The following is a 12278-nucleotide window of genomic DNA, read 5'->3' as shown; positions in this document are numbered from 1 at the left end:
AGTTAGGACCACAGGCATGCACCACAATGTCCAGCTAATTTTTTCATTTTTTTTTGTAGAGACAGGGTCTCACTAGGTTGCCTAGCTCAAGTTTTATAAATTGTAATAGAATTGTGAAGCCCATATAACAATGACCAAAGTAGATACTGATAGAGAACTCTATACATGATGAAGTGGTTTTATTTCTGGGATATGTTTTAAGACTTATTTTCATTGTCACAAATGCTGTAACATTTACAATATGAAACATGACAATATTTACATATAATATTAAAAATTTTAAAAATAATTAAGCCATTTAAAATATTGACTAATTCAAATTTGAAAAGCTACCCAAACCCCTCAAAAAGATATAAATTTTTTAAAAATGAGCCATCAAAATTTATTCTGCCTGTCTAGAAAGAGTATATCTACTACAATCTTTGCAGCCTAGAATAAGGATGATCTGTCATTACTTAAAGAACACATTTAAAGGCAGAAAACTAAGCTAAACTTCAGTGAAGATAAAGGGACAGAAAATGTTAGGGAATAGCCAAATCAGGTGAAGAGTAAGGAAATAAAGTATAGGATCAAGATATAGGCAAACGGTTAATTTGGTACATCCTCCTACCTCTTCTGTGAACTCTGAAGGAGTCATCGCTCAAGGTGGATCCCAAGTCACTCAATGGGACTACACTGCCCAGGCTGGTCTCAAATGCCTGGGCTTAAGCAATCCTTCTGCCTTGGCCTCCCAAAGCAGTGCACTTATAGGCATGCACCTCCGTGCCTAAAATAGCAGCTTTTTTTGCACCCTGTGCAGCAGAGACTGTGTACCCTGCAATGCGGAATATCTGCCATGTGGCCCCTACAGATAATTGCCCATCCCTGGATTAGACCAAAGGAGAAAAGTCACAGCTTGTTTGGAGACAGAAGCGACAAAACTCAGACTTCTGAAAAGATACAAAGTTTTATTAAATAAACCTAGAATCATCGGTATTATTACATAAATTAGACAGCGGTAAAATTTTCCTAGGGCATATGTACAAATCACAGTGATTTCAATTGTGCAACAAACAACATTAAAAATAGGCACTCCCCTCCCTGACCCCCCATGAGAAGGTGGGGTCACTCCGCGGGGTTCCCAGTTCTGGCTCTCCAAGGGGTGCACAAACCTGCCAAGGCACTCTGCCTGTGTGTGCGGCATCCGGCGGCAGTCACAGGGGCCCCAGAAGCACGTTGGCAACATGGTGAGGCTGCCCAGTGTTCAGCGCAAAGAAAGAATTCAGCTACGACAGTTGAGCAGAGCTCAACAGCCATCTCAGAGCACAAGGACTGTGGAAAGGCTTCAAATCTCATCTGCTAAAACACAATTGTAATGCCTTTTACATACAGAATAGAAGTCTCCACCATGGAAGATCAAACTAAGCCTGAACAGAACTTCCCAACACACGATAATTTACAGAAAACCATGACAGAGTATCCCTGCTATTAGGAAGGACTGTTCTGCGGGGTGCAAGGCCATAAGGTTTGCAAAGCAAACTTGATTATGAAAAGGCTTGGTGAAAATACAGCCCCTCACCTTCACCAAGACACACACACACACACACACACACACACACACCCTGCAAAGAAACTATCCAAACGCATTGACACCTGTTCGTGTGCTTTTCTTCTTGCTTTTGTTAAGTGAATCCCATCCGTTTCAGTTAGACTAATTAGAAGGCCTGCTTGCCTCCATCAGCAACAGAAAAACAGTGCATACGACTCCTCCAATGTGTGTAAAATGCATGCTAGGTAGATTGAAGGAAACATGAGAGGAACCCAGGCACCCCATTTCAAATCTCTACAACTGGAGAAATCAAAGGCTGCAAGGACTGTGTAGACCTGATGCAAAGTTAACTGGCTGCAAAAATAAAACCCAAGCCAGTGCTGTCTTGCACCCTGTTCACTCAGTAGCTGGAGCAATGAATGACTGTGACATTCTGGTGGGGTATTTGTGCAGCCTGAGGTGCAGCTGGCTACAGAGTGGAGCCTTGGGGTCTTTAACAGTATTAAGCCGTAGTTTCACAGTTACAATGGTCCAAAGAACTAGAGGCCATGTAGGTCAAACACAGAAATGGCGAACACGTCCCAAGCCACTCAACTCTTTAGTTCCACTGGTGATTTTTTTTAATGGATAGTGATTTCAAATGATTTGATGTTTTTGTTCTTGTTTTTGCTTTTTCTTCAAAGCAAACAAATGATTTGGTCTTTAAGTATGGACAGAAAGAAACAAAACGCTGAATGAGAAATTCAGTAACAAGTGATTGTGCAGTTGTTTGATGGGCATGGAGAGCGAGTGGGGCTGAACAGCATTTTGAGGGGATGAAGCGTGCAATCTTACCCCACTGCTCGGGGGTTTCTGTTTCTTATTCCATCATGCTAACAGCAAATATAATTTGCCCATCGCTGGCTATAGATATGTTTAGGCTAAGCAGGATTTAGACTTCTGTTGCGAAGGAATTAGAAGAATTCAGTAGTGACAGTGTATACTATTCGGTTGTGACTTTATTTCCTTCCTGGCTTTATCAATGCCTATGAAAGCAGGCCGGTGGCATTTCCCTTCAGAAAAACAACCTCTTGTTACTTCTTGTTTTAACATTTCCATTTCCTAAAGATATTCTTTTACTGTATCCCAATTTAAGAAAATACTGCCAATTCATAAAATTACATGGAGCAAAGTAAATTTGTAATGTTTTTCTGTTACAAATTTTATGATTATCATTAAGAATTTTCCTCCACATTTTGCACAGTGATTGTTTCACGATCATCTATGCGAACATTTTGGAATGCCCACCTGGGTCAACTACTTTTATTTTTTTATTTTTATTTTTTGAGATGGAGTCTCACTCCTTCGCCCTGGCTGGAGTGCAGTGGCGCAATCTTGGTTGACTGCAGCCTCCGCCTCCTGAGTTCCATATTCTCCTGCCTCAGCCTCCCGACTAACTGGGATTACAGGCGTGTGCCACCACATCTGGCTAATTTTTGTGTTTTTAATAGAGACGAGGGTTTCATCATGTTGGCCAGGCTGGTCTCAAACTCCTGACCTCAGGTGATCTGCCTGCCTTGGCCTCCCAAAGTGCTGGGATTGCAGGCATGACACACTCTGCCAGGTAAACTCTTTTTAAATTATTCAGTGATTGTTCCATGTTTTAGCTCATTTTGATTAAATTAACCTCTACATGACATTGGGCCATTTAAACTATGACCCTGCCATGGGCAGTTACCAGGTAGCCTGTGTGTCTTCAAATGCTGAAATGTGTGTGACAGTCGAAAGTGGGTTTCACACCATCACACGTTCTTGGAATCGCTTCTAATTTCTCATTTGTTCTGTATGGCTGGAGGCTAATTACAATGTCCATAAAGAACAAGGTCACCAATGTGCTTACATATTTCATTTTCCTGCATATCAGTTCACAATTAAGGCATTTCAGGCTTTCCTGATGCTAATTCTAATCTCAGAATGAAATCCTGGATAATAAAACAGACAACATAAAATTACACATATGGACTCATGGGTCTATGTACTTTTTAAAGTGTGCTCAAGTGTTTCATTTATGGTTTTATTAATAATTTTTAAAGTAGAATGTTCAATAATATTATTACTATGATTTATTTTTATAGTCAGCAAACATGAGACTTCATGCTTTTCCTTCTAGTTCCACATGTCGGTGCACAGTGTAACCTTTTCTTTAAAACATATGGAATGCTGCATGAATCTGCGGATCTTCCTCGCGCAGGGGGCCATGCTAATCTCCTCTGTGTCATTCCAATTTTAGTATACCTGCTGCCGAAGTCAGCACCAGTTTCACCTTTCCACATTCACGGTAAAACTGATGGGAAACTGCACGCTAAATGTTTAGACAGCGATGGCGCTCAACTGTTAATCCCAACAGGATGGTGAGTGAGAAGCACAGGCTGAAAATACAGTTGTCTAAAACATTTCCACATTTCACCATCTGAACATCATTTTCCACTGAGTTATTAATTGTAAAGAGTTTATTCTGCTGAACCTACTAATTATTCTCACCTACTGAGTTGACCTCCACATGAAGAAAAGGTCACTGATGAAAAAGGGTGGCTATGTTCCATTTCTGCAATTTCACTGTGTTTTAACATCTTTTTTTTTATAGAGATGGGGTCTCGCTATGCTGCCCAGGCCAGTCTCGAACTCCCAGGCTCAAGCAATCTTTCTGCTTCAGCTTCCCCAAATCCTAGGATTATAAGAGTGAGCCACTACAACCAGCTTCACTGTCTTTTAAAGCCTTAAAGTGGATGTTCTCTTCATACCACCTTCAAAAGCAAAAAGCCATTGAGGTTTCTTGGGTTTTTTTTTTTTTTTTTTTTTTTGGAACAGGGTCTCACTCTGTCACCCAGGCTGGAGGGCAATGGTGTGATCTCAGATCACTGTGGCCTGGACCTCCTCAGGCTCAAGTGATCCTCTCATCTCAGCCTCCTGAGTAGCTGAGACTACAGGCATGCTCCACCATGCCCAGTTAACTTTTTCGTATTTTGTAGAGATGAGGTGTTTCCCAGACTGGTCTTGAACTCCTGGGCTCAAGCAATCCTCTCGCCTCAGCCTCCCAAAGTGTTACTTAGGATTACAGGTGTGAGCCTGGCCCAGTGCCTTCTTATCTGTAGGCGAACTCTGGCCAAATCTGATTACATTTCCCTTGACATTTTGCCACATTTTAAAAAATGTATGGCTTTTCCTAAGAGAAACTCTCCACAGTACTGATGTGTGATGTGTGTGCAGAAGAGAGGTAGCAAGTGCTAGAGGGAGAAATCTCTTCCCAGATTGGAAAAACAGCTCCAATAGCAAGGAATGCACCGGATGGCTCCAGAGAACCTGAGCTACTGAGTTTTGAGAAGAGATTAGGAGCCAGGGGGACCCAACTGGCTTCTCACTGCACACATTTTCACTAACACATGGCAAGGGTACACTCCACCCCTACTCTGGGTGCAGAAGGAGACAGATGAAGGCAGGGCATGAGAAAAAGAAGAGGTGGAGAAGAAAGTCTTGGAGGTCTGTGTGAGTGTACCCCTGTTGTCAACGAGGCATTCCTGGAAGGCTCCAAAACCTACTTCTTCAATACACTCACCCCTGCCACAGCTAGGCCCTGTGACCTCATACACAGCAGATTTGAGCAATGCCATATTTGAGGTGAGTCACAGTAAAGAGAAAAGGTGCACCCTGTTCAGATGTCTATAGCCAAGTTTCAAGCCAGGATGGTCCAGAGAAAAAGCAAGGAAGAAAATGAGTTATGTACAAAGCCAGAACCGACACCCTCAGTTTATGCTGTGTCTAGCATGACCCACATTTAGCAAGAGATGTTTCAGAACAAAGTCACTGTATGGCTGTCATGACATCAACACCCAGGGAAGAACATCTGGAGGTTGCTCCTTTCGGGTGTCTCCCCAGTCATTTCCCAAGAGAACACTCTCACGCCTGGATTATTCTGCATAAAACAGCATGACTTGTTGAGGAGAGTATTAGGCACACTCAACATGAATATTTAAAAGGAGAAATTAGGAACAGGTGAGGTTCCTTTTGACTCTGCCACCCACTCACATCCTATAGATCATCTGTTTCTCGCTTTTCCCAAAACTAAAGGTGAAATAAAATCTCTGCATGAAGGTCAGCTTTATAGATGAGCTGAACCTTATTTGTGAACTGTGGGAGGTGTATTTTTTCAAAAAATTTCAACTGTGACTTTAATAGGTAGCCATTTCCCTGTGCAGGATGAATTTTTTTTTTTAATACAGGGTCTTGCTCTGTCGTCCAGGCTGGAGGGCACTGGCACAATCAGGGCTCACTGCAGCCTCAACGTCTTGAGCTCAAGCCATCCTCCTACCACAGCTCCTGAATAGCTGGGACTACAGGTATGCACAATGACACCCGACTAATTTTTATAATTTGTGTAAATTCCATAGAGACAGGGTTTCACTATGTTGCCCAGGCTGATCTCAAACTCCTGGCCTTAAGCAATCCTCCCAACCCAGGTTCCCAGAGTGCTGGAACTACAGGAACAAGCCACTGCACCTAGCCTAGATGAAATTTTTGAATGTGACACAGGTTTTCTGAATACAGTGCGCTGCTCCAACAACTTCAAAGTCATTGTGGATTCCTGCAGTAAATTCGCTCCCACATCTTCTCCATGTTTCTTCTTTTAAAGTCTCAAGTTACTAGGTAGGAAGCACTAAAGATACTGAATGTAGACACCCCCAGCCCCCAGATATCTTCTTCCCCCAAACTATACAATGCATATGAGATGATTTTTTTAAAAATGCATGCAACATACCCTTCAGATGTTGTCCCCAAGAGAAGGGAAGATAATTTGAGAAACTGAATTGAAAAATAAAAATAATAGGCTCTGTGAAGTATGTATATTACATCACTGCGCAATTTTTGTGCATCTGCCATAATGACTTCTATACACACACACACACACAATTTGTGGTTATAATCAAATAAGTCCAGTTCAAACTTATAAAGTCTATGAGAAAAACCAAGACAACACCAAAAGATAAGATAAAATCTACAACCAAACAATTTTCAAAACCTTCCTACAGTGTGGAATTCTGGTTGCTTAAATAATGCCAGTTCCATGAATTTCAACTGTGCTCTGATCTATTTCTATACACACAGGTACAGAGAAAACTGGAAATGTCCTCAGGCCGTGAAGAAGACATTTTGCTTCTGGTCTGCTTCGGTGCAGTTCTTTGTTCCAGGCAGATTCCAATCTTCCTGTTTCTAGCATGAAATAGGACAAAAGATTCTGTGAGTTGCTCAGTAACTGGATGAATTTTGTAATCATCATCATGTCAATGATAATACAAAGGTTTCCCTTCCCTAAGTGATAACAAAGAAAACCTCCCTTTGTCATTCTTTTTGCAAGGATCCATAAGCCTGAATTCTAAAAGGAGAGGCCAATAAAAAGGAAATGAAGAATGTTTTAAAGGTAAGGGGTTTTTTTGGTTGGTTTGTTTGAGACGGAGTCTTGCTCTTGTTACCCAGGCTGGAGTACAGTGGTGCAATCTCAGCTCACTGCAACCTCCGCCTCCAACTTCAAGTGATTCTGCTACCTCAGCCTCCTGAGTAGCTGGGGTTACAGGTGCCTGCCACCACGCCTGGCTAATTTTTGTATTTTTTGTAGAGATAGGGTTTCACCATATTGGCCAGGCTCAGCTCCAACTCCTGACCTCAGATAATGTGCCCACCTCGGCCTCCCAAAGAGCTGGGATTACAGGTGTGAGCCACTGTGCCAGCCCTGTTTTCATTTTTGAGATAAAGTCTAACTCTGCTACCCAGGCCAGAGTACAGGCACAATCACAGCTCACTGCAGCCTCAACTTTCCTGGCCCAAGCGAGCCTCCCACCTCAGCCTCTAGAATAGCTGGGACAACCGGTATGTATCACCACACCTGGCTTTTTTAATTTTTGTAGAGATGGGGTCTCACTATGTTGCCCAGGCTTGATCTCAAACTCCTGACCTCAAATGAGCCTCCCACCTTGGCCTCCCAAACTGCCAGTATTACAGGTAGGAGCCACCACACCCAGTCTACAGAATGTCCTATCACATGCTTATCTATAAATAGATAAATTTATCCACCGATAGATGAACTACACAAGAAAAATGGGATCCCTAATTCAATATGCTTCCTCAGAGAACCTTACAGCAAGACAGAAAATATTTTATTACAAAGTAAAATAAAAGACATAATGAGTCAGTTCTCCTAAATTCCTCCTCCACATTCAGAAAGTCATGCAGGGTGATTCAAACAAAGATGAACGGCTAAAGCATAGTGTGTTTTTTTTTGTTTTGTTTTTTGAGGAGTCTCACTCTGTCGCCAGTCTGGAGTGCAGTGACATGATCTCAGCTCACTGCAACCTCTGCCTCCTGGGTTCCAGAGATTGTCCTGCCTCAGCCTCCCGAGTAACTAAGACTACAGGCATGTGCCATAATGCCCAGCTAATTTTTTGTATTTTAGTAGAGATGGGGTTTCACCATGTTGGCCAGGGAGGTCTCAATCTCCTGACCTCGTGATCCACCCACCTCGGCTTCCCAAAGTGCTGGAATTACAGGTGTAAGCCACCACGCCCGGCCTACAGCATAGTTTCTAAGCTGCCTTCAAGTGCAGTGATTCATCTGAACTGGTGTCTTATTTACAGGAGAAGATTTGGCTTCATGAAGAAATATCTTCCTGCATAAAATTCCTGAACCTAATCTCTCTTCACTGAAAATGCCAGAGATGTGTTTGGTGTACAAATTACTTTTGATAAAATTACTGAGATAGATTAAAATACTGCATATGGGCTGGGAGCAGTGGATCACACCCGTAATCCCAGCACTTTTGGAGGCCAAGGCGGGTGGATTACCTGAGCTCAGTAGTTTGACACCAGCCGGGCCAACATGGTGAAACCTCTACTAAAAATACAAAAACTTAGCCTAGTGTGGTGGCAGGCACCTGTAAAGTCAGCTACTCAGGAGGCTGAGGCAGGAGAATTACTTGAACCCAGGAGGCAGAGGTTGCAGTGAGCCAAGATAGTGCCACTGCACTCCAGCCTGGGCAACAGAGCGTGACTTTGTCTCAAAATAAATAAATAAATAAATAAAATAAAATTCATTAAACAGAGCCCTGACCACTAGCCAAACTATATTAAAAATGATTCCAGCCGGGCACAGTGGCTCGCGCCTGTAATCCCAGCACTTTGGGAGGCCAAGGTGGGCACATCATGAGGTAAAGGGATCAAGACCAGCCTGACCAACATGGTAAAACCACATCTCTATTAAAAATACAAAAATTGGCTGGGTGTTGTCGCATGCACCTGTAGTCCCAGCTACTAGGAAGGCTGAAGCAGGAGAATCACTTAAACCCAGGAGGCGGAAGTTGCAGTGAGCCGGGATCATGCCATTGCCCTCCAGCCTAGCAACAGAGTGAGACTCTGTCTCAAAAAAAATAAACAAATAAATAAAAATAATTCCACTTAGCAAAAATAATACTTACACATGCTTTCTCAAGAATACATACCAGACTGAGAAAGGCTAGACCTATGTGTGAAATCTTTTTCAGGGACAGTAGGGGCAGCTGTGGACAGTATGTGATGAAACTATTCACTAATTATGAGACAAAAATCCATCAAGTAGAAGCTTTTTTGTTCTTTAAGTAAATTTTATACTTGAAGGGGTCTCTATTAGAGGAAGTATATGCTTTATCAACTAGGGGTCCTTCATACTAAAGCAAACCAGTCTTTACATCATTTTAAAGATTTCCTGGAGAGACACAATTTGTAAGATGTTATGGGCGAGTCAGCTAAAATGTAAGCCCCAGAGTAGAGCAGAGAAACAAAAAGAAATAAACACATTCAGGAACATCTTATGATTTTTAAAACCTGCAACTGGATTTCATGAGCATTTATGAAGTTGGTAAAGTTACACGCTCTCATGTTAATACAAACCAGTCACCACTGTAAAAGCGTTCATCACACACTGAGAGGTGAAGCCATGCCATGGAGACAGGTTATCTTCTCGAGGTCATAGCCACCTATTCCTCTATCATTTTGTTGTCTATTATTTTAATTTGTATCCAGTTTTCCTCTTGGTATATCCATGTAAACACCTGCCCAGGATGGAGGGCTCTCATTCACCATGTCTTTCAGCAGGTTGGTTCCTCTCCCCAGTCAGCAATTGTGACATTTGGTGTCTGTTTCGAATGCTGTTGGTTAGCCAATTGGCTTTCCACTTCACATAACTGGGAAGACTACAGGAAAATTACGGGAATGGAAATCAAAATGGGAAAAACAAGCTATGTCAATGAACACACACATCACTGACAATATTTTGCTTCACTGGTATTTTTCTTGCTTATATGTTACAGGAAGAAAGACCTAGTTAAAGACATACAAGCAATTTAGAATTAAGGAGTAAGTGAAAGCCCTTTTTAATCCATATTTAAAAACTAATAATAGATTTTCAAAGGCTCAAGGAAATAACACAGTCAAAACCCTTTTTCAGTCATCTTAAATTAAAGCTTAGCAAATTTCATGAGGGATTCTTAAAAAATATTATTATTATTTAAAAAATAATAGACCTTCAAAGGCTCAAAGAAGTAATAGATTCAAAATCCTTTTCCAGTCATCTTCAATTAAGCTTAGCAAATTTCCTATGAGAGTATATTTCTTCTTATTATTTTTTAACCAAAGGAGACCTAAAGAGACTTTTGAAAATACTTGTTAATTATTCTAAGGAAGCTCGCCTGTCACTCAGGGTTTCTGGAACAGGGACCAGAGGAGCTGGGCTTCTCAAATGTTCAGGCACACACAAACCACCTAGCGGTCTTATTTAGACGTGCAGGTTCTGACGCAGAACATGGATTCTGGACTGTCATGCTGATGCCTCTGATGGTCACATGCTGACCTGGAGTCACAGGCATGGCTGTGTTTATTTCGCTGACCCTTGCAATCAATCCCCTTTGCTCTGCTTCACTGCTGACCTCTGTGTGCATGACGTTAAGCCCCACTCAGTAAACGCAGCCTCACCTGGATGTGGGGTCCAGCCAGTCTCATTTTTTGGTAATTACTAAATATAAAGATATACCTTCCAGATGTGAGCCCCTGTCCTCAGAAATTCTTGAAGATTTCTAAATTCTTGAAGATTTCTAAATCCCTCTGCGGCACGGGCGCGGCTGTGTCCCAGTCATTCTCAGGGTAAGTTTCGAAGTTGGAAGTGTCGCCGTCGCCAGCTATCTTGGGCACGATGGGAGGCTGTGAGACATGGCCGAAGCACAAAGGCATGGTTAGAAAGGAACGGGACACTTGGATGCTGCATACACCCCTTTATTTCTGTCACTGTACCTAAAAATGAAAATGATTTGCAAAACACTAAAGCTGTCTTCCCTTCGTTTATGAACGCGGCAATCTTTGAATTAAAATATTGTGAATGAGGCTGCGTGTGGGGACTCACACCTGTAATCCCAACACTTTAAGAAGGTGAGGCGGGAGGGTTGCTTGAGCCTCAGAAGTTTGAGACCAGCCTGGGGAACACAGGGAGTCCCCTGTCTCTACAAAAAATACAAACAATTAGCTGGGTGTGGTGCTGTGTGCCTGCAGTCTCAACTACTCAGTAGGCTGAGGTGGGAGGACTGCTTGAGCTCAGGAGGTCGATACTCCAAGTGAGCTATGATTGCACCACTGCATTCCAGCCTGAAAGACAGAGTGAGATCCTGTCTCAAAATATATACATATATAGTATTAAGTAAGCTATGGTACAGTCATGTGATGGAATACAATGCAGTATTTTTAAAATGAGGAAGCTGGCTGGGTGCAGGGGCTCATGCCTGTAATCCCAGCACTATGGGAGGCCAAGGTGGGCGGATCACCTGAGGTCAGGAGTTCAAGTCCAGCCCGGCCAACATCTCGAAACCCTGTCTCTACCGAGAATACAAAAATCAGCCGGTCATAGAGGTGGGTGCCTGTAATCCTAGCTACTCGGGAGGCTGAGGCAGGAGAATCGCTTCAACCTGTGAGGTGGAGGTTGCAGTGAGCCGAGATCGCACCACTGAACTCCAGCCTGGGCAACGGAGTGAGACTTTGTCTAAAAAAAAAAAAAAAAAAAGGAAGCTAGCCAGGTATGTAGACAGGTCCAAATTATACAGTCAAGTGCAAAAAGCAAGACTATAATCATGTACATACTACGCTATTCTAGATTTGTATAAATGAGTGGCAAAAATAAGAATGCATGTATCCATGTGGGTTTTTATTAGCACAAAGAAACTCTAGAAGGAGACACAGAAAAATTTAATAAAAGATGATTACCTACAGGTGGCTTGGAGGGGGTAAGAGGGAGACTTGGCAATATATCTGTTTTAATATTGACTTGGGTTTTGACCAACGTGGATAGATAAAATGTATTCAAACTGTTTTTTTAATGCAATTTAATACAATAAAGTATCTGAAAAGGTAAAACTTTGTGAACAAAATGATGTGCATCAGCCCAGGCCCGGTGGCTCACGCTTGTAATCCCAATACTTTGGGAGGCCACGGAGAGTGGATTATTTGAGGTCATGAGTTAGAGACCAGCCTGTCCAACATAGTGAAACCCCGTCTCTTCTACAACTACAAAAAAAATTAGCTGGGTGTGGTGATGCACACCTGTAATCCCAGCTACTTGGGAGGCTAAGGCAGAAGAATTGCTTGAACCCAGGAGATGGGGGGTTGCAGTGAGTTGAGATCGCTCCACTGCACTCCAGCCTGAGCAACAA

At 42.4% G+C, this 12278-nt stretch overlaps 1 protein-coding gene and 1 non-coding gene across 8 annotated transcripts in view; both read right to left on the bottom strand.

The window, feature by feature from the left end:
- Window positions 1–930: 930 nt before the first annotated feature.
- The window catches only part of LOC129530427 (cAMP-dependent protein kinase catalytic subunit PRKX-like), a 107681-nt gene continuing 96333 nt past the window's right edge, over window positions 931–12278 (bottom strand). For all 7 annotated transcript variants that reach the window (XM_055377249.2, XM_063703371.1, XM_055377248.2 and 4 more), the window contains 2 exons: window positions 10616–10782; window positions 931–6772 (listed from right to left, as the gene is read on the bottom strand). In XM_055377249.2, coding sequence (XP_055233224.1) covers window positions 10639–10782 — 144 coding nt within the window. In that variant the 3' untranslated portion in view covers window positions 931–6772; window positions 10616–10638. The remainder of the gene's footprint in view (window positions 6773–10615; window positions 10783–12278) is intronic.
- On the bottom strand, window positions 3714–3820 carry LOC129530454 (U6 spliceosomal RNA). The gene has a single exon (XR_008675833.1). It is a non-coding gene; the product is annotated as a U6 spliceosomal RNA (small nuclear RNA).

The sequence above is a fragment of the Gorilla gorilla genome, chromosome Y (assembly GCF_029281585.2).
Source record: "Gorilla gorilla gorilla isolate KB3781 chromosome Y, NHGRI_mGorGor1-v2.1_pri, whole genome shotgun sequence".
Lineage (NCBI taxonomy): Eukaryota > Metazoa > Chordata > Mammalia > Primates > Hominidae > Gorilla > Gorilla gorilla.
Note: the sequence above shows the minus strand (reverse complement) of the source record. Positions and strands in the feature narration are given on the sequence as shown.